This window comes from Monodelphis domestica, chromosome 1 (assembly GCF_027887165.1).
Source record: "Monodelphis domestica isolate mMonDom1 chromosome 1, mMonDom1.pri, whole genome shotgun sequence".
Taxonomy (NCBI): domain Eukaryota; kingdom Metazoa; phylum Chordata; class Mammalia; order Didelphimorphia; family Didelphidae; genus Monodelphis; species Monodelphis domestica.
In genome coordinates, this window is record NC_077227.1 from 749,723,583 (window position 1) to 749,747,046 (window position 23,464).

General features: G+C 45.2%; 1 protein-coding gene across 2 annotated transcripts in view; it reads left to right on the plus strand.

Moving 5' to 3' along the window:
* Positions 1–90: 90 nt before the first annotated feature.
* Positions 91–23,464, plus strand: part of DGUOK (deoxyguanosine kinase) — a 42,978-nt gene continuing 19,604 nt past the window's right edge. Inside the window, exons 1-3 of one of the 2 annotated variants that reach the window (XM_056814681.1) lie at positions 91–406; positions 8,609–8,721; positions 20,828–21,015. In XM_056814681.1, coding sequence (XP_056670659.1) covers positions 268–406; positions 8,609–8,721; positions 20,828–21,015 — 440 coding nt within the window. In that variant the 5' untranslated portion in view covers positions 91–267. The remainder of the gene's footprint in view (positions 407–8,608; positions 8,722–20,827; positions 21,016–23,464) is intronic. The other variant, XM_056814680.1, reaches the window with a different exon arrangement.

Here is a 23,464-nt window from a genome sequence, read left to right on the forward strand (position 1 = left end):
GTAGACAGCGCGCCTCCAGCACAAAGTAGGGGGCTCACCGCCTGCCCCTGAGACAGTGGGGGGAGGAGACGCCCGAAGCCTCAGGCAGCCTTAATCCGGACCAGGCTGGGCAGAGATGGAGCAGAACCCCGGGGCCTAGAGCACTCAGCCCCGCTCCGGACCTCAGTTTTCCCGGCAGCCGCGGCAAGCCCCGCCCCAAAGCCCCGGGAGGCGGGAAGACTACAACCCGGAGGAGGAGGAAGAGAGAGGAAGAGGAGGAGGAAGAGGATGGCTCTGGGCGGGCCGGGTCGGCAGCTGCGGGCCCTGCTCCGCGCCTCCCTCGGGCCCAGGGTCCAGGGTCAGCGTGCAGAGTCGGGCCCGGCTCCGAGGCGAGCGCCCCGGCGCCTCGCGGTGGAAGGCAACATCGGTAAGGGCCCGGGCCGCTGGGGGCGGGGCGGGGGGGCATAGGGGCGGGACCTGTCCCGGCCTGTTCTGAGCCTGCGCAATGAGGGGCGCCCGGGCAAGTGCCCCGGGAGAAGAAAGGAAGGGGGTACCCGCCCCGCGGGCCAGCTACGGCTGCGACTTGTTCCCTGACTCCTCAGGGCCGGGAGCCTGTCCTGGACCTGAGTCGATCTGCATCCCTTGAATGAAGGCTTCCCCTTGAGGCCCTTCAGTGACGTGGAGCTCACCACTAGTCCCAGACTTGGAAGAGATGAGCCTCTCTGCAATGTCAGTAGCATTATTTGTTGTTTAGTCGTTCTGTCGTGTCTGACTCTTGGAGAACCATGGCCCTTCCGCTCCATGGGGTTTTCTTGGTTTGCCCTTTCCTTTATCACTAAGCATTTATTAAACGCCTACTGTGTGCCAGTCACTGTGCTAACCACTCTCGGAGATGCAGCCCTGGCGGAGTTCACAATAAGCAAACATCCATCTAAGTGTATACAAAATGCTATAAACCTGATAAATTGGCAATAATTAAGAGAGCGACGGACTAGAATTGAGAGGAGCTGGAAGAGGCTTCCCCTAGAGGGTGGGATTTTTAGCAGGGCCTTGAGGCAGAGAAACCAGTTTCCTGAGATGGACAGGCAGTGAGGAGGGCCCCCAGACAAGGTTGCTCCTAATTCTGCCCCCTCCCTGCCCAAAGGAGATGACTTGCACCCACTGCACTCCCTGGCCCTGGGCCCCTTGGAATTGTAAAGCCCATTATGACGGTCACCTAGGTCCTTTCCTGCTCAGGCCCCTTCCTCCCCTTCCTGGCTACCTTCCCTGGGTTCTGGCCACCTCCGATGCCCTTCCTAAAACATGGAACCCAGAAGTGGACACAGGATTCTAGAGGGGGGTGATATGAGTGGGCCAGAATGCAGCCAGACCCTCCTCTCTGTAGCCTGGACAGCAGATCCTCCAGGGGGCCAGCCCTGCAAGGTCCCCTTAGCTTTTAGCTTGTCACTTTGTGGTCTCCACTGTAGCCTCCAGGGCGCTTCACCTGGGGAGGCTGACTCTCTCGAATTTCATAGCCACCTAATTCTTGGGAAGGCTTGTTGCCCACAGTGGGATACAGAGGCCGAATGGAAACAATGTCTTCCTTGCAGGAGTTTACTTTTCTTCTGAGGGGAGACAACACAGACACATGATTAAATACAAAGTAGACCTAAGGCTGTAACTCAGACTCTTTCCCAAAGGAATGATGATCATCCCTAACTCCCTTGTGGGCCAGGGGGAGAAAGCCCGAGGCTTTTCAAAAGTGACCCCTCATGTTCCTGGTGGACTCCAGGAAAGATGCAAATACAAAGCAGGGTGGCTTCCCCCAAACTGAATCAGAAGGCAAATCTTTTTACAGTTGACCGAAATTGATTGAAGTAAGACCAAAGGAAGTGAATGGGTGTTGAAAAGTAAGCATATGGATAGGGTGGGCTGGACTTTGACTCAGGAAGACCTGGGTTCAAATTCTACCTCTGACATTTAGGAGGTATACAACTATTGCAAATTACTTATCTACTCAGAACCTCAGATTCTTTTTTTTAACCCTTACCTTCCATCTTGGAATCAATGCTGTGTATTGGTTCCAAGGCAGAAGAGTGGTAAGGGCTAGGCAATGGGGGTTAAGTGACTTGCTCAGGGTCACACAGCTGGGAAGTGTCTGAGGCCAGATTTGAACCTAGGACCTCCCATCTAGTAGCTGCTAGCATGCGGCAGCGGCCAGCATGTGAAGACTGCTTCAGCTTCAGTGGAACAGGCGGAAGAAACCAACAAGAAGGTTCAACGGCTGAGATGGCAATGCAGCAAGGAACTGTGGAGTGCTTAGGGTGTGTTGGAGCACAAAAGACAACACAGCCATCCAGTGCAGCTGAGGAAGTCTCCAGGTGTAACGACCTTTCATGCCAATGGACCCAGGCTTCCAACGCCGAGAGAGTGGGACTGTCTCTGTGCATCGACTTTTCCACTTAAATCTTCACGCTCAAGTATCTTGGTGCACAAAAACGCACAAAGACAATCGTCATCCTCAGTTACCGAGAGACTACTACCAATAGCTACAGTACCTTTAAAAAACAAAACAGGATTATTTTGTGGCATAAATGAGACAATGTATACCAGACATTTTGTAAACTTTTAAGTGCTGTGTAAATGAGTCATCCACTCAGCTCTACAATTTCCTTTTCCCTTATAACCCGTTTTTAGAGTTTAGCTGTACCCTAAACCTTGAACCCCTTGGATTTCCCTCATGCCTAGATTTTAGGAAAGAGGCAGCTAAGTGGTTCAGTGGTTAGTGTACTGGGCCTGAGACTGGAAGACCTCAATTCAAATCTAGTGTCCACACTTCCAAGCTATATGGCCCTGGGCAAGTCACTTAACCCCCATTATCTAGCCTTTGATGCTCTTTTGCCTTAAAGCCATAGTACTGATTTTAAGATGGAAGGCAAAGGGTTAAAAAAAAGAGAGAGTGAGAAGCTCTAGTCTTAAAAACCTGAGCTGAGGCTCAATAAGGGAAGTTGGAAGGGTCAGCCACTGGGTGCTTCTTTCTCATTTGGGGCTTGCCAAGTCTATTTGATGCTTTCTAACTCCAATCTTGCCACTGCAGAAGGGATTTTTGAGTCATATCAGGAGGACTCCTGAGAGTTCACTGGGCTTGAGTCCCAAATTCCTTGATTCCCATCCCTATTCTGAAAGTTTGAGAAGAGATCCTGAGCATTTTTATCAATGGGGAAGGCTCTCTCCTCTTTGAATATAAACCCTAGGAAGAGTGTTGGAGAGAAGCTGGAATCTCTTTGAGGCTGGTAAATAGTAGTGGGCTTGGAAGCCACAGTTTCAGGCCTGAGACCTTATCACCTAGTAAAAGAGGCAGTGAAGTATAGAGCAGTTACTGTGAGGCAGAGGAGCTGAGTTCACTCAGATCCCCTCCTCTCCCTTATAGGCAGCTAGGTGATTTAGTGGTGTAAACCTCAAATTTCCTTAGACTTATAAATGTTGGAAATTTCACCATTGGGATATTTCATACTTGGAAAATGTATAAGTCTAACATTTATAAGTCCAACATTTATAAGTCTAAGGAAATTTGAGGTTTACAATGGGTAAAGAACTAAGCCTAGAATCAGGAAGACCTGAGATCAAATTCAGCCTCAGACATCAGCTATGTGGCCCTGGGAAAGTCATTTGACTTCTGTTTACCTCTATATCCTTATCTGTAAGATGGGGGTGCTAATAACATCTTCTTCCTTGGATTAAATGCAATAATAATTGTAAGGCACTTAGCCCAGTGCCTGGCACATAGTAAGCATTGTGTAAGTGAACTATTATTATTATTAACTTATGTCCTTGGATAAGTTACTTAACTTGCCTCAGTTTCCTCATTTGTTAAACTAGAGTTTGGACTACAGGGCCTCTGAGGCCACTTCCAACTCTACATCCTTGTTTCTCTATTATGCCAAACTGCCCTTATATTGTATATTTACTTGAATAATTATAAAAAAAAATTTGGGTAGCCATTCATATTCAAAATGCCCCTCTGTGTCAAGCTAAAAAAGCATTTCTTTTTAAACCTTTACCTTCTGTCTTCATTTCAGTTCTAAGATAGTAAAGTGGCAAGGACTAGGCAATTGGGGTTAAGTAACTTGCCCAGGGTAAGCCAGGTAGGAAGTGTCCAAGATCAGATTTGAACCCAGGTCCTCCCAGCTCCACACCTGGTGCTCTATCCACTATGCTACCTAACTACCCCCAAACAAGCATCTATTAAGCACCTATACCATGCATCAGGCACTGTGCTAAGCACTAAGGATGATACTGAAGTCTAAAAGGGTCATTTGCTGTGGGGGAGGCTGAGGTATGAGCTGGGAGAAGGAGGAGGGCCGAGAACTGCAAGACTTCTGCATTCCCATGCAGTTGGGAAAGAGGGAGCTGGGGCACAGGGGTTGTTTAAGCAGCTGGAACTCTTCAGAAGGGTGTCATGCTCTGGCTTTAGGGCAGAGGGACCCACTCTCTTCCATTTCCTTCTTAAGGACATTTCCCTGGCCGTTATTAAAGGTCCAAGCCTCCCAGGCCGGTTATTTTGAGTAAGCAACTCCAGAGCTGGTACTTTATGCACTGTACTACCCAGCTGCCCCAGATAGGTGGTTTTGTTTAAGCCCATCTTTTACAGAAGGGGAAACTGAGGCAAATAAGGCAAATCAATCTCTGGGGAGGGGAGGAGGTCTCAGTTTTCTTGTCTGCCTTATAGTTAGTGTATAATAATGATGAGAGGCTGATGTGTGTGTGTGTGTGTGTGTGTGTGTGTGTTAAGGTGGATAGAAAACTGACTAGTCTTGAAGCCAAGAAGTAGATTCAACTCTGTCTTCTGCCATGGCCTGGCTGTGTGACTTCGAGGTAAGAAGTCCCAGTGCTCTGGGCAGCTTCCTAACAGCATTCCTCAATGCAGGCTCCTTCCTTTTTTTTTTTTAAACCCTCACCTTCCATCTTGGAGTCAATACTGTGTATTGGCTCCAAGGCAGAAGAGTGGTAAGGGCTAGGCAATGGGGGTCAAGTGACTTGCCCAGGGTCACCCAGCTAGGAAGTGCCTGAGGCCAGATTTGAACCTAGGACCTCCCATCTCTAGGCCTGGCTCTCAATCCACTGAGCTACCCAGCTGCCCCCTGCAGGCTCCTTCTTAAAATGTCTCTATTTCCTAGCTGTATTTGAAAATAGTTGATTTCATTTGCCATCTTTGTTTTAACATTGCAGAGCAGCTAAAGATTTCTTTTGATAGAAGGCATTTTCTCTTTGGTCCAGGCCAAAGGAGAAAATGTGTGTTTACTCTTTCTTATATGTATTCTATATGTGTAACCTGCCTCAGTTTCCTCTTCTGTAAAATGGGAAGAATAATAGCAACTATCTCCAAAGATTGTTATAATTATAGGCAGCTAGATGACTCAATGGGTAGAGCACTGGGCCTGTAGTCAGGAAGATCTGAGTTCAAATCCAACCTAAGACACTACCTGTGTGTGACCCCAAACAAGTCACTTAATCTCTATTGCCTTCAGTTTCCTCATCTGTAAAATGGGGGTAATAATACTAGCATCTTCTTCCCAGTGTTCTTATGAGGATTAAATGAGTCAATAATTGTAAAGTGTGTGGCATATAGAACGCACTATGTAAATGTTAGCTATTATTATGTATTTCCTAAACCTTAAACAGCCCTAGAAAAGCCAGCTGCTATTGTTGTTGTTGTTATCATTATTATATCTGAGTCAAGGAAACACCAATGAGGTCTTTAATATATAGTCTTTTTTTTTTAACGCTTACCTTCATGATAGTTAGTTAGTCGTAGTCAGAACCTAACTAGGAACCAATGTTCCAAGCCAGAGGGGCATCTGAAAGAGGAAGGGTCGAAAATCTCCAGAAGAAAAACGTGAAAAAACCAAGAAAACCAAGTGGAAAGAACACCAGATCTCAACGTGTCGTATAAATCACTGGAATGGACTGTGAGCCCAATAGACAGAAGCAAATGAGCTAGAAAGCTGGTGTTTGACAAAAGCAAAGTCTCTAAGAGCTCCTCAGGTAACGGCTCGCCACTCAACAAAAACTTCGGAGCACACTGGAAGGAGGTCTGGCAGAAACCCATTATAGATCAGGATCTCACACTGTGTACCAAGATAGCTCCAAATTGAGACGTGACATGGCTATAAAGGGGACCATCAAAACCCCATTAGAGGAGCAACAAAGGAATTCCCTTTCAGATTTATAGATAGGGGAAGAATACCTGACCAAATAAAAGAGAGAAAAGATCGCTGAGGAGAAAAGGGACAATTTGGGTTATATCAAATTAAAGTTTTGCACAAAAATTAAATGCAGCTAAAATTAGAAGAGAAAGAGTCAATTGGGAAGATTTCTAGAGCACATTTCTCTGGTGATGCCTCATTTCCAAGCCTGGTTTAAATGGATATAAATGAGAGCCATTCCCCAACTGATAGGTAGTCAGTGTATACAGGCAGTTTTCAAAAGGAAAACCTTAAGATACCAATGTGTTCAGTTATTTCAGTTGTGTCTAACTCTTTATGACCCTATGTAGGGTTTACTTGACAAAGACAACTGGAATGGTTCACCATTTCTTTCTTTAGCTCATTTGACAAATGAAGAAACTGAGGCAGACATGGTTAAGTGACTTTCCCAGGGTCATATAGCTAGTAAGTATCTGAGACCAGATTTGAACTCTGGAAGATGAGTTCCTGGCTCCAGGCCCAGCATTCTATCCACTCACCAACTAGCTGCCCTAAGTTATCATTAGCTATAAGGGAAAAAAATGTTCCAAATCAGTAATAATTAGATAAATACAATTTTAAGTAGCTTTGTGGTTCTACCTGACATTTGTCAAGTTGACAGAGTGGGGGGGTGGGGTGGATGGAAAATGACATTTCAAAGGGCTGTGGAGAAACAGGTATGTTGAGGGAGGTCCTTTAGTATGGTACAGCTATTCTAGACTGCAGGCTCTTTCATCCATCAACACCAGCATAAAGCCAATATCCCAGAGATCAAAGAAAGAGGAGGGGAAATTCATATGTGCTGAGGTCAGGGTCCAGTCCCACTCACAACTCCAGGGTTCCCCACAGGTGGCGAACAATCAGTCAAAATAAATAAAATAAAATAAATAACAAATGGAAGACAGCTTAATCATTACGGCCGTGGGACTACTTTGCATCTCTGAGCTGCTCCACTTTCCCAGGCTTGGGATTTATTTTTATATCCAGATTCTTGGCATGCAGATACACAAAATCAAAGAGAGGTAATCGGAAAAGTGATACATTAACTTTTAATAAATCACTTGATTAACATTTTATATATTTGTATTGTGATTACAGATAGAATATAAGATAAATGATTTCATCACAGGTGGCTTACTAGGGAGTTTGAGTTACTGATTTGTGTAATTGAGTCACTGAGGCATATTGAAGCTTAGTGAACCTGTACTGTACCTGTATGTATTGTATGGGCCTCTATGATTGATTTGTGTGCTGGCTTCATGAGAAAGTTTTGGGCTTGGCCTGTAGCTGCGGTTTCACTGGGAATTATGTACCTAAGTAAAAGTTGCCCCATGATAGTCTTTTGGGATTGGGTTTGAGGGTCTGATCTTTTGGGGATGTTTTGGGGAACTAGGCTACAGGTGTTTTGCTCTTGCATTATTTCTTTTGAGATGAGGGGGAATAATAATCATGTCAATTCATAGGTGAGGGGCATTGATGAAAGAGGTCATGCAAGGGGGCGTTGGGTGGGCAATCACATCTCTCCAAGGACCACTCTGTGGTCTTCCCAGCTACCACGGGTGACTCTGTCAAGGCATCGTGGTCTGATGGCTCCCAGCACATATGTAACAATGTTGCAGCTCTAGTGTGGAACCAGAAACCAAGGGGAGGGGTACCCATCAATTGGGGAATAGCTAGACAAAGTTATGGTACACTATTGTGCAGTAGGAAATTACCAAAAAAGACGACTTCAGAGAAGCCTGAGAAGACTTGTGACCTGAGGCAGAGTAAAGTAAGCAGAACCAAGACACTAATTTATACAAGAACAATGTTGTAAAGACAAATGGCTTTGATAGACTTAAGAACCCAATCAACTCAACAATTAACCATGATTCCAGAGGACTGAGGATGAAGAATGCTGCCATGCCTTGTCAGAGAAGCATTATGCAGAATGAGAAATACTGTTTTGGACATGCCAATGCAGGAATTTATTTTGTTTGGCTACATATCCTATTTTTTATGGTTCCCCCCCACACCTCACTTTAGGGTGAGGAGAATAGAGAGGAGAGAAAGAAGGGGTTTTTTTTTAGGGGGCAGCTGGGTAGCTCAGCGGATTGAGAGCCAGGCCTAGAGATGGGAGGTCCTAGGTTCAAATCTGGCCTCAGGCACTTCCCAGCTGTGTGACCCTGGGCAAGTCACTTCACCCCCATTGCCTAGCCCTTACCACTCTTCTGCCTTGGAGCCAATACACAGTATTGACGTTAAGACAGAAGGTAAGGGTTTAAAAAAAAAAAAGAAGAAGGTTTTTTTAATTGTATTTTTATTTAAATTATTTCTTTATTGGAATTATTTATAAATATATTTAAAATTTAAATGATTAATACATTTATTTAAATTATTTCAATATTATGTCATTTGTTTTGCAGCTGTGGGGAAGTCAACCTTTGTGAAGTTACTTGTGAAAACCTTCCCAGAGTGGCACATTGCTGCAGAGCCTATAACAACGTGGCAAAACATCCAGGCTGTTGGCACACCAACAGTAAGTTTGCAAAGTGCTGGAGCCTTGGCAGTAAGGGTGGTGGGCAGGGGGAGAGGGCTTGACTTGCTGTCATGATTGGCTTTTCTATGAGTGGGGGAAGAATGGACTTCTTGAGTCAGTCTCACGCCAGCTTCACCATCCGTTTAACAGAGAGGAGGTGAAGGGTGGTTGAGAGGCAGCTTGGGTGGCACATGGAACCCTGGCCTTGTAGTTAGACTCACAGAGTTTGAGACCTGGGAGCAAGTCTAGCCCAACTTGTTCAATCCTTGTGGGAAAGGAATCCCTCTGAAAGCTTGTTGTCTCACCTCTGGCTAAGAGAAATCCCAAGGGAGCCATTTTCCTTTTGGACAGCTTTCACTGTGACCAAGGACATTTCTCATATCACTGCCCCACAGCCCAATGGGAGTGCTTCCTCCCTCCCCTGTCTGGGGTGAAAGGGTAGCTCATAGGCAGTGTGAGGATTACAGTTTGGGCACTTGGTCTCTAAAAGGTTCACCACCACCCAGGACCTCCCATCACTAGGCCTGGCTCTCAATGAGTCACCTAGCTACCCCCAAAGCTGTTTTTCTTTTAATGTTTTTAGTCATTCTGTAAACCATTGTATGTACTGGTATATACAGTTCTCCTCAGGCTCTCTCAACCCATTCTTTTGGTATAATGGTATAACTTGTTATAATTCTTATGGCATAATAGCGTTCTGTTTCATTCAGGTGCCATAATTAATTTAGCCATTTTCCAATCAATGGGCAGCCTTTTCCTTTTTAATTCTTTCCTCCAACAAAGAGTACTGCTATGAATATTTTTGTATATATCTGGGTCCTTTCCCTCTACTTTTAATTCATTTTTAGTTTACTTTCAGTTCCAATTTCCCTCCCTCCAACCTCTACTGAGAAGGCAACAACAAAAAATATCCATTACAAAAATGTATAGTCAGGCAAAATAAATTCCCACGCTAGCCATGTCGAAAAAAAAAATAATAAATAAGAGAAAATCTGCTTTAATCTTCACTCTGAGCCCATCTGTTCCCCAGTTCCCTCTCTGGAGGTGGAGAACATGTTTTAGCTAGAGGCGGACAGAACTGTGCTCAGTTACCGTGTTGGTTAGAGTTCCTAAGCCTTTCAAAGTGGTTAGTCTTTACAGTATTGTTACTATGTAAATTGTTTCCCTGGTTCTGATCACTTAACTCTGCATCAGTTCATGTAAGTCTTCCCCAGTTTTTCTGAAACCATTTCCTTCCTCCAATCTTACAGCACAATAATACTCGATCACCTTCACCTACCACAACTTGTTCAGCCATTCCCCAGTTGGTGGGTCCCCTTAGTTTCCAATTCTTTACCATCATAAAAATAATAATAAAGAGAACATACATATTTTTGTGCTTATGTATCCTTTTCTTCTCTCTTTGGGTCAAAGGATACATTGTGGAGAGAGAATAAAAATAGAGAGAAAACCATAGACCTATATCCCAAATGAAAGTGGCACAAAATGTTAAATAAAATATGAAGAGCATATTAAGAGGGCAGCTGAGTGGCTCAGTGGATTGAGAGCCAGGCCTAGAGATGGGAGGTCCTGGGTTCAAATCTGGCCTCAGACGCTTCCCAGCTGTGTGACCCTAGGCAAGTCACTTGACCCCCATTGCCTAGCTTTTACCACTCTTTTGCCTTGCAACCAATATACAGTATTGATTCTAAGACAGAAGGTAAGGGTTTAAAAAAACCCAAAAGAAATGATTTGGAGCATTTTTTGAATGTTTACCAATAAATTGAGTATGTCTAATCTTTGACCCTTCATCTATTAGATAAAATAATTCTTGCTATTTGTGTATTGTTTATTGTATTTTATTATGTTGTATATTATATATGGTATATTGTAGCAATTCCATATATTTCCTGGCTATCAGACTTATTTCATGGAAAACACAAAGTTTAAACCAGTTTGATGATTTTCCTTCTAACTCCATTGCAATGGTTTGTGAAAAAACTTTTCACTGTTTTATAATTGTGTCCATTTGATGTGATTTGATCCTCTTTATCTTTTGGTCAAGAACTTTCCCACTATCCATAGAGGTTAATTTAAGTAATAGTGTCATTATATTTATATCTAATCACCCAACTTATGAGCAAATAATATTTCTTTAATTATTTGGATCTATCCTCCTTTTCAAAAATAGTGTTTTGCAGTCATCCTTCTAGAGTAGACACCAAAATGTTTTCTATACTTCTTAATTATTTTGAATGTATTTTTTTCTTCCAATCTCTTCCTGCTGGGTTTTATGCTGGTGATCTATGTTCATCTGTTTTCTGTCCTGCAGTGTTTGTTGAGATTGTTTCAGTTTTATTTTTGCTGATTCTTTGGGGTTCACTAGAGAGATCATCATATTTCCTCCTCAAAAAGCATCTTTGTCTGTGTCATGTTGCCTGTGTCTATTCCCTCAGTTTCTTTTTCTTCTCTTAGTACTTTCACTAGCATATGAAGTGATAATAGATATCCTTGCTTTACCCCTGACTTTATTGGAAAGATGTTGTTTTTTTTTTTTGTTTGTTTGTTTTTTAAACCCTCACCTTCTGTCTTAGAATCAATACTGTGTGTTGGTTCCAAGACAGAAGAGAAGTAAGGGCTAGACAATGGGGGTCAAGTGGCTTGCCCAGAGTCACACATCTAGGAAGTGTCTGAGGCCAGATTTGAACCTAGGACCTCCTGTCTTTAGGCTTGGCTCTTAATCCACTGGGCTTCCCAGCTGTCCCTGGTGTTGGTTATAATGCTGAGGATTCTTGATTTTCAGTGAATAATATTTCCTAAATTAAAGAAAGGTCTATTTATCCTTATGCTGTCTTATTAAAACAAACCAACAGAAATTGATGTTGCATATTGTTAAAAAAGCCTTCTCAGATTCTATCAACATAATTGTGCTTTTTATTTTTCACATTAATGTGGTATATTATATTTAAATTTCCTTATACAGAACCCTGCATTCTTATTACAAAACTAACCTGTACATCGTATAAAATCTTTTTACTATGATGTTGAAACCTCTTTGTTAACATTTAACTTAATATTTTTGTGTCACTGTTCATTTGGCATATTGGTCTATAGTTTTCTTTCTGTTTTTTCTCTATGTGACTTAGGTATCCGGATCATTTTGGTATCAAAAAGAGAATCTTTCCTTTTTCTGTTTTTATCATCAGTTTATGAAATATTGACATTAATTATTCTTTGAATGTTTGAGAGAATTCACTCATAAGTCCATTTGGTTATAGGGATTTTTCCATGGCTCACTCAATTTATTTTTATGATTCTAAATTATTTACAGAATCTATTTCTTATTCTGACAATTAAAGTAGTTTTCATTTTTATAATCGTATAAGTTATTGGTTTTGTTGGCATATAATTGGGTAAGATATTTTCTTGTAGATTTCTTTATCTCATCTTCAGTTGTGAATTCTTTTTCATTTTTGATATAATTTCTTTTTCCTTTCATTTTTAAGTCCAACTACCTGAAGTCCAGGATCTTGTTTGATTTATTAATTCAGGGTTTCTTTTGCTTTTGTTTTTGTTCATTTCTTCTTTGATTTTCAGAATTTCTACTTGTTATTCAGTTGATGTTTCTTAATTTGTTGATTTTCTTTTTTTTTCTTAATTGTATACCTAAGACACTGATTCTTTCTATCTTTTGTTGAAAAAATCTCTAAGGATGACATTAGCTGCAATCCGTTAAGTTTAGGTATGTTACCTCATTAATGCAAAAAAGTTAGTGATGATAGACCTCTGGCAATTACTGAACAGGAACAGGAAGGAATTTATCTATGCTAGACATAGTACCTTTGCAAAAATTCATGATGTATTGGGCATTCAAAACCTCATAAACAAATGTGAAAAAGCAGAAGTGCAGAAGTATGGAACACATTCCTTACTGACCACAGTGCTATTAAATTTTATTCAATAAAAGACTTTTGAAGAATTAAAGATTAATTTGACTCTAATCCTGAAGATGAGTCAAAGAAAAAAATCTGAAAATCAATAGTAAATTTCATCTAAGAAAATAACAGTCATTAAACATTTATATAAGCATCTATTCTGGGCCAAATACTCTGCTAAATGCTGAGGATATCACTGTTGAGTTGTTTCTTTCTTTCTTTCTTTTTTTTTTTAAACCCTTACCTTCCGTCTTGGAGTCAATACTGTGTATTGGCTCCAAGGCAGAAAGAGTGGTAAGGGCTAGGCAATGGGGGTCAAGTGACTTGCCCAGGGTCACACAGCTGGGAAGTGTCTGAGGCCAGACTTGAACCTAGGACCTCCCATCTCTAGGCCTGGCTCTCAATCCACTGAGCTACCCAGCTGCCCCCTGTTGAGTTGTTTCTGTAGTGTCTTACTCTTCATGACTCCATTTGAGGTTTTCATGGCAAAGATACTGGATTTCCTTCCTAATTCATTTTACAGATGAGGAAACTGAGGCAAAGTTAAGTGACTTATTTCAGAGTCATGTCGATTATAAGTGCCTACAGCCAATTTTTTAAAAGTTTAATTAATTAATTAATTAATTTAGACTATTTCACCATGGTTACAAGATTCCTGTTCCTTCCCTCCCCTCTTCCCACCCCGCCCCCAGCAAATGAGCAATTCCACTGGGTTTTACATATGCCATTGATCAAGATCTATTTCCATATTATTGATAATTGCACTAGGGTGATCATTTAGAGTTCACATCCCCAATCCTATCCCCATCAAACCATGTGATCGAGCAGTTGTTTTTCTTCTGTGTTTCTGCTCCCACAGATCTTCCTCTGGATGTGGATACATTCTTTCTCATAAGCCCCTCAGGATTGTCCTGGATCAGTCCTTTGTTGCTAGTAGAGAAGTTCTAAGGCCAAATTTGAACTCGGGAAACTGAGTTTCCCTGATTCCAGGCCCAGCTCTCTATCCACTGGGACACCTAGCTGCCCCACTGAAAATATAAAGAAAGGCAAAAGATAGTCCTTACTTTCAACACTCACACAGCACTTTATAAATGTTAACTCATCTTCACTACAAAGGTAGAGGATTGCTTTTATCCTCCTTATTTTATACATGAGGAAACTGAGGAAGACAGAAATTAGGTGACTTGCCTATGTCAGCCTGCTAATAAGTTTCAGATATAAGATTTGAACTCAGGTCTTCCTGACCCCAAGTCTAATGGTCAATCCACTGTGGCACCAAGCTGCCAGGATACTAAAAAGCAATCTGAGTGCTCTGTCTTCCCCTGTGCCTCAGATGGAGATCTCTGCGTGCTGCTGCATGGCTTTGATGTTGGTCTGTCTCTGACTTCTGATCAGCCAAGCCCAAGGTTTCTTCCACTCTTCTAGGCTCCTTCCCCTGTACCTGTCACCTGTCATCCCCCAGACACCCGCTGCTTTCCACCTGCTCTGGGCTCAAAGCATCTTCAGGATTCTGGCAGTCTTTTTTAGGTGGTCCTGGATTGAGCTGGAGGAGCTTCTAGCTGTTTCTCTGTTATCGTTTTTTTCTTATTCTTTCTTTTAGAACATCTTTTTAAACCTTTACCTTCTGGCTTGGAGTCAATACTGTGTATTGGTTCTAAGGCAGAAGAGTGGTAAGGGCTAGGCAATGGGGGTCAAGTGACTTGCCCAGGGTCACACAGCTAGGAAGTGGCTGAGGCCAGATTTGAACCCAGGACCTCCCATCTATAGACCTGGCTCTCCATCCACTGAGCTACCCAGCTGTCCCCTCTTAGAACATTTTTAAGAGCTTTATTTGGGTGTTTATGGGGGACCCAGGCTCCTTTTAGCAGAACATGCTGCCATCTTTCCATGATTGTACTCTTGCTTCATTTCCTACAGTCCTTCAGGGTCAGACTTTTTTTTTCCCTTCGAGGCTTTTCTTACTGTACAATGACTCCTCTTCTCTCTGTTTCCCTCCTGGGCTTTTGTTCATCCATAGTATTTCTTCATTGTGTTTGGCACTCTGTTTATTCATGTTTTCCTTGGTGAGACCCCTCTCCCAGCACTGCTAGACTTCAAGATGATTTCCTTTGACTTTCCTGTTGTCACCCTTCTTCCTTCCTCTTTCTGTTCAACTCAGGCCCAGATAGAGTAGCCAGTCTCTGTTTCTCAGGGTTTCCCAGAGTGTGTGGAAGAGCAGGGCGTCTCTCCCACACTGGTTCATAGCAGCATCTTATCCAGGAGTGTTTGTTCTTCAGTCACCATGGGGTGGTGCTATTGGGTCACCTGAGTGCTTCTGTGACCTGGGTCGGAGTTTGCAAATGGTAAGGAGGGAGAACCTTATTTCCTCATGGGCTGGGGGAAAGGGCAGTCTAGACCCATCCTTCACTTTCTGAAAGAAGAAATGAGCAGGATGCTAGTCAGAACGTTGTTAACTGCTCTGTTTTAGGCAGAGTGGGAGCTCCAGCAGGGGCCTCGATCATTCAAATGCCAGCTCATACTTTGGGGCTAGGCTTGTGAGCTGGTGCCCAGACTCCTCATCTATTTCAGATAGCCATTTTCTGTATGCTCAGAGAATCCTGAATGCCCAGCCTATCCCATAGCTTCATTCTCACACTAGCTGACCAGCAAGAGTACTCACCTACTGTGGATGAATGAATGAATGAATGAATGAATGAATGAATGAATGAATGAATGAATGAATGGCAAAGTGCTTATTGACTATTTACCACTGAATATTTCATCTCATTTCATATTGAATATTTTCCAAGCCCTGTTATAGGACCACAATTCCCCTAAAGGCAAACAAAAAAGTCTCCATCCTCAAGAAGCCCATTATATTCTAAGAAGGTCATTGGTAATGTCTGGAAAGTGGCATGGAGGGTTCTAATTCCAGGCAAGAACTGGTGGAAAAGGCTCACCATCTGAACCTCTGGGAGCTGAGGCAAAAGCTGAGTTCTAGTTGTGGGGAGCTTAGGGCCAGAATTTAGGCAGTCTGTGTTGGAAATGTCTGGGACCTTCCCTGCCCCGTCTGGATTCCTATAAGATCATTACGAGTGGCCAAGGGGTGCTCCTCTTTTTTCTGTTCCAATACCCAGCAGTCCATACCCACCAGGAATTGGATATTTATTCCTTTCCCCATCTTTACCTATCCACTCTTCCATATTGCCTCTCTTAACACATCACTTACTACATAATAAGTATTTAATAAATGCTTTCCTTTTCTTCCTTCCTTTTTTCTTCCTTCTTTCCTTTCTCTTTCTTTCTTTCTTCCTTTCTTTTCTTTTCCTTCCTTCCTTCCTTCTTTCCTCCCTCCTTCCCTCCCTTTCTTTTCCTTCCTTCCTTCCTCCCTCCTTCTCTCTCTTTCTTTCTTTCTTTCTTTCTCTCTTTCTTTCTTTCTTTCTTTCTTTCTTTCTTTCTTTCTTTCTTTCTTTCTTTCTTTCTTTCTTTCTTTCTTTCTTTCTCTTCCTTCCTTCCTTCCTTCCTTCCTTCCTTCCTTCCTTCCTTCCTTCCTTCCTTCCTTCTTCTTTCATCTTCCTCTTCCCCTCTCTCTCTCTCTCTCTCTCTCTCTCTCTCTCTCTCTCTCTCTCTCTCTCTCTCTCTCTCTGTCTCTCTCTCTGTCTCTCTGTCTCTCTCTCTGTCTCTCTGTCTCTCTCTCTCTGTCTCTCTCTCTCTTTCTCTCTCTTTCTTTCTCCTTACCTTCTCTCTTAGAATCAATACTGTGTGTTGGTTCCAAGTCAGAAGAGTAGTTTGGGTATGGGGGCTAAGTGACTTGTCAAGAGTCACACAACTAAGAAGTATTTAAGGTCAGATTTGAACTCAATACCTCCCATCTCTAGACCTGACTCAAACCGCTGAGTTACCCAGCTACCTCTGTTCTCATGGGACCTTGGGGACTAGTTGATTCAGCAGGAGGCAACCAATCAGCAAACCCAGCCCTAGGGTGCCTGAAGAGCCCTCAGGCCAGAGGTGGAAGAGTAGACTGCAAGGAGTGTCCCAGGGCAGATGAATGAGCAGGCAGATGGTGCCCCTGAAAGGCTGAGCTCATCATACACTTGCAAAGAAGGTTCCTGAAGACTGGACAGCAGCTCTAGTGGGCCTAATGCTCAGAGCTCCAGAGTGACCAGAGTGAGCTCATAGAGAGAGAGCACAGATCCAGTCAGGCAGTGAGCAGTGGGCAGTGTGGGCCAGCAGTGACCGAATGGACAGTCTGCTGACCTTGGAGCTGGGAACAGAAACAACCATGGAACAGCGGCAGCTCTGGGGAAGAACTGAGATAAGAGGCTGAGGTGTTGAAGGAGGGGATGGAAAGGAAAGAACATCAAAGACCCGGGAGATGTGGCCTTGGTGGCCTCCTCACCAGGCATCCACAGCCACTATGGAGCCAAATTGGAGCTCTGGAGCTCTCCATAGCCACTGAGCCAAGACCCAGCCTTGGACCAGAACCCTCCCCTTCAAGACCCTTCAGAAGCCTCAGATAGTGGCCACTGCCTAACCGAGATCAGCCATGAATGAGGAAGACCTCCAAGACCCAGCCAGATGCACCTTCTTCCCTAATGCTTGAATGAGAACCCATTCAAAAGGTCCTCCAACCCAGTCCTGTGGCTAGCTCCTCCCAATGCCTGTTAGAGCAGGAATGCCGACTGGCGAGGGACAGGCCGGCTCTTTTGTGACCATGCCCAAGACCCCAGCCAGCACTGGCCACTTCTGTCCTTAGATCATTAACAATTTTTCCTTCTTAGATTATTTCCTTCTTCACTCTTTCTGGGTTTGGCTACTCCTAGGAAACTAGCTCAGGTCAGGCCATCCGGCCAGGATTGAATGCACCATCCCCCAGCCCTTTCCCTCCACCCACATTTTATTTGCATTTGTGTGGGTTACTCTTATCTACATGTGTAGGATAAATCATTCTATATTAGCTTGTAACAAGGCGTGGGCCACATTCCTCCATCCTCACTGTCTCTTCTCCTGCCTCTAGACTTGCCATTGTTGCCTCAATCTGTCCCACACTTCAACCACCATCATCCAAGTGGTCAATTTCTATGATCTGGAACTCTGAAAGGCTTTTATCTGACCATGCACAGCTCCCTTTTCTGGATCTCATTCCTCCCGTTATGCAAACTTCCCTTCTAAGCAATCTCGGATTTGCCTTCTCCCCTTTCAGCACTGGCCCATAAGAAGTAAATGTTTGTGGACTGATTTCTGTCAGCCACCTTATTGTCAGTGCCTTTATTTTTTTTTAAACCCTCACCTTCTGTCTTGGAATCAATACTGTGTATTGGTTCCAAGGCAGATGAGTGGTAAGAGCTAGGCAATGGAGGTGAAGTGACTTGCCCAGGGTCACACAGCTGGGAAGTGTCTGACGCCAGATTTGAACCTAGGATATCAGTACCTTTTTGTTGGAGACAGTTGCCCAGCCACACTGACTGGGACTAGGACAGTTTTCTGTCTTGGAATCTCAACTGAAACCCCTGTCTGGGTCAGGGAAGTCTTCCACTCTTCTCTAACCTGGGAATTCTTCAAAGCGGTTTCTTTTCTCCTCAAGGCTCCCACACCACCCTCTCAGCAAGTCACTGCTTCCTATTTTACTGGGAAAAAGAAGATCAGTATCAGAGTTCTCTCTTTCTCTCCCCTTCCTCCTAGCCCTTGGCCCCTTGGCATCATCCCCTGTTCTCCAATGAAGAGCCTGTCCCCTCCCATCTCCATCTCAACCTCCTGCTTGTATCTTCTCATTTAAAGGGTCTCGGCCAGATTTTGACGGTGACGCCCACATTTCTCCCATTCTTAACAACAACAACAAACCCCTCTCCTTTGACCCTCAAGTTGCTGCCCTGTAACTCTCGTGTCCTTTCAGCCATCTGTACTTATTGCCTTTACTTCTCCTCTCTTTCCAGGCTGGATTCCTCCCCCATCTAAAGGACCACTCCGAGGCTGTCAGGGTTCTTGATGGCCAGATCACATGGCCTTTTTCCATCTCACTCTTCCTGGCCTTTCCCCTGCATGTGCCAGGTAGACAGACCCCCCCCCCCTTCCTTCCTGGACCTTCTCTCTTCTCTGGGTTTTCTCCTCACTCTCTTGGCTCTCTTTCTGCTCGTCTGAGCCCTCCTTGGGCTGTTTTTTCTGGTTTATCATCCAGATTGGGCCCCTGAGCCCTGGATATCCCCAGAGTCTCTGCCCTGGGTCCTTTTTGCTTGCTAATCCCACCAGCTCCCACGGTTTAGTTGGAGCAGCATCACCACCACCAATAACTTTGTATAATGCCTTACAGTTTGCAAAGCACTTTTCATCTGTCCTCCCCTCTGTGGGGTCATTATCTCTGCACAGACTATCCAGCGAGCCACAGGGCTGACCCAGTCTCGCCTTGAGCTCACCCCACTGGCCTCCTATTGGACATCTAGGAAGAAATCTGCTCATAGGCATCTCAGACTTACCATACCTAATCCAGAACTCCTTCTCCAGCTCTGCAGCCCCTCCTCGCCTTCTGTTAGCCCTTTCCCCCATGATCTCAGCCTCAGTGGCACCCTTAATTCTTTCCTCTCCTTCAACTCTATACCCAACCAGTTGTTCATTTCTTCCCATTGCTGCCATGGCATCTCTCCCCTTCCTTGTCCACCATGTCATCCTTTATCACTGCTGCCCCTTAGTTGTGCATTTTATAGAGGCCAAACTGATACTCCTGAAGTGCAGAGCTGACCCTACTCCCTTACTGAGGCAGCTGCATTGGCTCCCTATCACCTCAAAATTAATCCACAATATTCTCACTTCTGCATTTAAGTCCTTCGTAATGAGGCTCCGGCCTACCTTTCCAGAGTTACTGAATATCATGGCCCTTCACACATTCGATATTCCAGCCACACTGACCTCCTTACTACTTCTGCTACCTGCCTTGTATCTCCTGCCTCCTGTCTTTTGCACAGACTGTACCCCATGCCTAGAATGCACTCCTTTCCCATCTCTACCTCATAGAGTTATTTTTAAAACCCTCACCCTTCTGTCTTAGAATTGGTGCTAAGGATTAGTTCCAAGGCAGAAGAGGGATAATAAGGGCTAGGCTAGGCAGGTGGGGTTGTGACTTGTCCAGGGTCACACAGTTATTCTAAGGAAAGGGCTTTATCAAACACATAAATATAAAGTCGAATGATTGTTAGGGGGATGTCAGACCTTGAGATTGCAAAGGCAAAATGAAAAGGAGCTCACATCCCACTGGGGAAGACACAACATTTAAACACCAGGTCATGGGACAAGGACAAAGTCGCCAACAGCCGGGAAGATCCGGAAAACTTTGTGGTCCAGCTCATAGTAGCCTCATCTGTGACACGAGAATAATAATCGTGCCCATCTCCCTGGCTGTGGGAGGGCAAAATGAGACAAGGCATTTCAGGGGTTTTGCAAACCTTCAAGGACTGTCGGAATGTCTATCATCTTCATCTTGGCCTTTCCCATTGCTGAGGGAAGCAGGAGAGGGGACGAATCTTCATAAATTGAGGAAGAAAAAGATGGCTCACCTGTGCGGAGATGGCATTCTGAAGTCAAGGAAGGGCAAGTGAACTCATTTGCTAAACTGTAGAGGCCCAGAAGGGAAATGGTTTTGTTGTTCAGTCATTTTAGTTGTGACCCCATTTGGAGTGATTCTTGCTTATTTCCTTCTCCAGCTCATTTTACAGATGAGGAAATTGAGGCAAACAGGGTTAAGTGACTTGCCCAGAGCCACACAGCTAATAAGCGTTTGAGGCAAGATTTGAACCTAGATCTCCCTGACTCTTAAGGGCCAGCACTTTCTCCACTGGCCCCATGCTGCCTCTGGGTCATATGAAATAAGTCTGGAAATGCAATCTGGAGGTACACTGAAGGGATTTCAGTGCCAGGGTGAGTTGTATTCTGAAACAATTCCCTGGATGTCCTCCTGGACAAGTGTGTGGAGGCCTCCTGGAGGGGGGAAAGGTGGCCTCTGCCTCCTTGGGGCAGCTCATCCCACTGTAAGGAAGCTCTGGGTGGAGGCAAGTCCCAAGACGGTAAGTGCCTCCTCCTGGGGCTCCCCTGCTTCCGGGGCCATTTCTGTGCTCTCGGGGCCTTTGGGGGGAGGCTACTTCCTTCTTGGAGATGCTGCTCCGGTTGGGATTGCTTCCATCACTTCTTGCAGATGAGCTCCTGAGGAGTGTTCCGTTTTCCCGCAGGCTGGCCCTCCCCAGAGCGTGGGGAATCTGCTGGACATGATGTACCAGCAGCCCTCACGGTGGTCCTACACCTTCCAGACGTTTTCCTTACTGAGTCGGCTGAAAGCCCAGCTCGCCCCCTCCCCAGAGCGGCTCTGGCAGGCCCAGCAGCCCATGCATGTGTTCGAGCGTACGGTGTACAGTGACAGGTAAGGTGCTCAGGCTGGCAGTGCCTTTGGGGTGGGTCTCCTCAGGCCTGGCTCCTCTCTCCAAGGGGGCCCTTGCTCCCCCCCCCCCCCCCGCCCTGTTTACTGGGAATAAACCCTTTCACCTGTAAGATACTTAGAGGTTTGCCACTTTTCCGGGACTGGTGTGATTAATATAGGGAAACTGAGGCTCTGGTGGGTTGTGACTTACCCAGACTCACACAGCTGGGAATTCCAACCCCTGATGCAACAAAGGCAATGACAACGACCCTGTGTAGATTTGGTGATGGAGGGAGAACTCAGTTTACTGAGATCAGCTTTATAAAGATTGGATCCATTTCTAGAAAATCACAGATCTTGGGGGGCAGCTGGGTGGCTCAGTGGATTGAGAACCAATCGTGGAGATGGGAGGTCCTGGGTTCAAATGTGGCCTCAGACATTTCCCAGCTGTGTGACCCTGGACAAGTCACTTAACCCCCATTGGCCTAGCCCTTACCACTCTTCTGCCTTGGTGCCAATACCCAGTATTGATTTCTGAGACGGGAAGGAAGGGTTTAAAAAAGACCAGAAAACAACTGATTTAAGGCTGGAAGCCCTGAGAGATCATTTTACTGGTGAAGGGCCTAAGGCCCAGAGGCTAAAGTGACCTGCCCACAGTCACTGAGGCAAGAAGCAGCAAAGGTCTGACTTGAAACCTGGCCCTGTTCCTCCAGAGCCTTCAGAGGCCTCTGGGCTCAGCCCCTCCCTACTTTCTCTTCTCTGGGCCTTTCTTCCTCCTGGTGATGCCAGATAACCTCAAGAATCCCTTCTGGGGGGCAGCTGGGTGACTCAGTGGATTGAGAGCCAGGCCTAGAGAGGTCCTAGGTCCTAGGTTCAAGTGTGACCCTGGGCAAGTCACTTGACCCCCATTGGTAAGGGGGAAGTGTCTGAGGTCAGATTTGATTATGGGTCTAGCAAGGGTTGGGGACAGAATTTGAACTCAGGTCTTTGCAGGATCCCATGGCCAGGACTCTCCACTCTCTGGTGCTGCCCCCAGGCACACAGTCTTCTATATGGGAAGAATCCTTGAAGTCAGTAGCCCTCCCCTGCTACTGTGGGCTGAGTGAGCTCCTCTCCAGGGAAGCAGCAAATCAGCTTTAATGACTTTTTCAGGGTCTGCTGGTTGTAAATGGAGAAGGTTGGGCCCTGGCCCCGCTGGCCCCAGCTTCAGCGGCTCGTCTTTGCCAGCCACGGCTGCCTGGCGTCTGGACTCCCAGGCCCATCGGGAGCCCTTTAAACAAGTTGATTAATGGGATGGCGGCCCCGCAGGAGACCCTCTGGAAGAGGGAGTCGTTGGGTAGCTGCCCTGTGGCCATGGCCTTGACCGACTGTTCTGGTTGGCGGAGTGAGTGCCCCTGCCTTCCCTGCCTTTGCCCAGCTTCACAAGGGGAAGTGCCCACCTCACCCCAGCTCTGCAGGCAGGCAGGCAGGCTAGCGGTCCAGGTGAGGAAACTGAGACCCAAAGAGCCCATCAATTGGCCATCAACCAACAAGTATTGTTGTTTTATTATGCGCCCACTGTATACCAGACATTGTGCTGGATGCCTGGGATTCAGATACAGTGAGTGACCCAATCCACCCCCAAAGAGCGTATGAATGGGGGGCACCGCTGGGGAAGAACAAGTGACTCTATGTGGGCAGATGTCATACGTAGAATGAGCTCCCTTAGGAAAATGGTGAAATACATTGGAGAAGGAAGACATTAGCTGTTGTCCAAGGTCTCCTAGCTCCTGCCTGAATTTGAACCCAGATCTTTCATGCTGCTTTAAAAAATGATGATGATGCTGGAATAGAAATGAATCTTCCTTCTTAGGAAAGTCAGTTTTGCTGCCCCACAATGCTCTAGTTGGGGCATCCCCCAAATCTCCTGAGTGTGGGAAGGTCTCTCTCAGTTCCCTGGGCCTGCCAGGGAAGACCAAGGATTGGAATCTTGTCACCTTGGAGCAGCCCCAGCTGGCTTAGATCTAGCACTTCTCTCCCCCCAATCCCATAGGCTTTGGAAGAAAGAACTATGGAGGGCTGAAAGGGACCAAATATCTTGTTCCATACTCGGGTGGTAGAAGGTAGAGAGGAATCAAGAAAAGGTGGTGGTGTTTGTTTGAGAAAATATGACTTCTTTTCATTAGGTTTGCATTTTATTTTATTAGTAAGAATCCGTCTTCTGCCACTGACCCCCTAAATAAGTCATATGACTTCCCTGGACCTCAGTTTCCACATCTGTAAAATGAGTGTGTCTGACTAGTTGGCCCCTGAAGTTCATTTAGCGCCAGATCCATGATCCTATGATAATCATGTGGGTCACATCATGGAAAGAACCCTGAAATTGAAGTCAGAAGATCCAGTTCACTTCCTCTGTGACCTTGGGCAAGTCCTTTCCCTCCCTCCCCTCTGGGTTTTTTCTTCTCCACTGTAA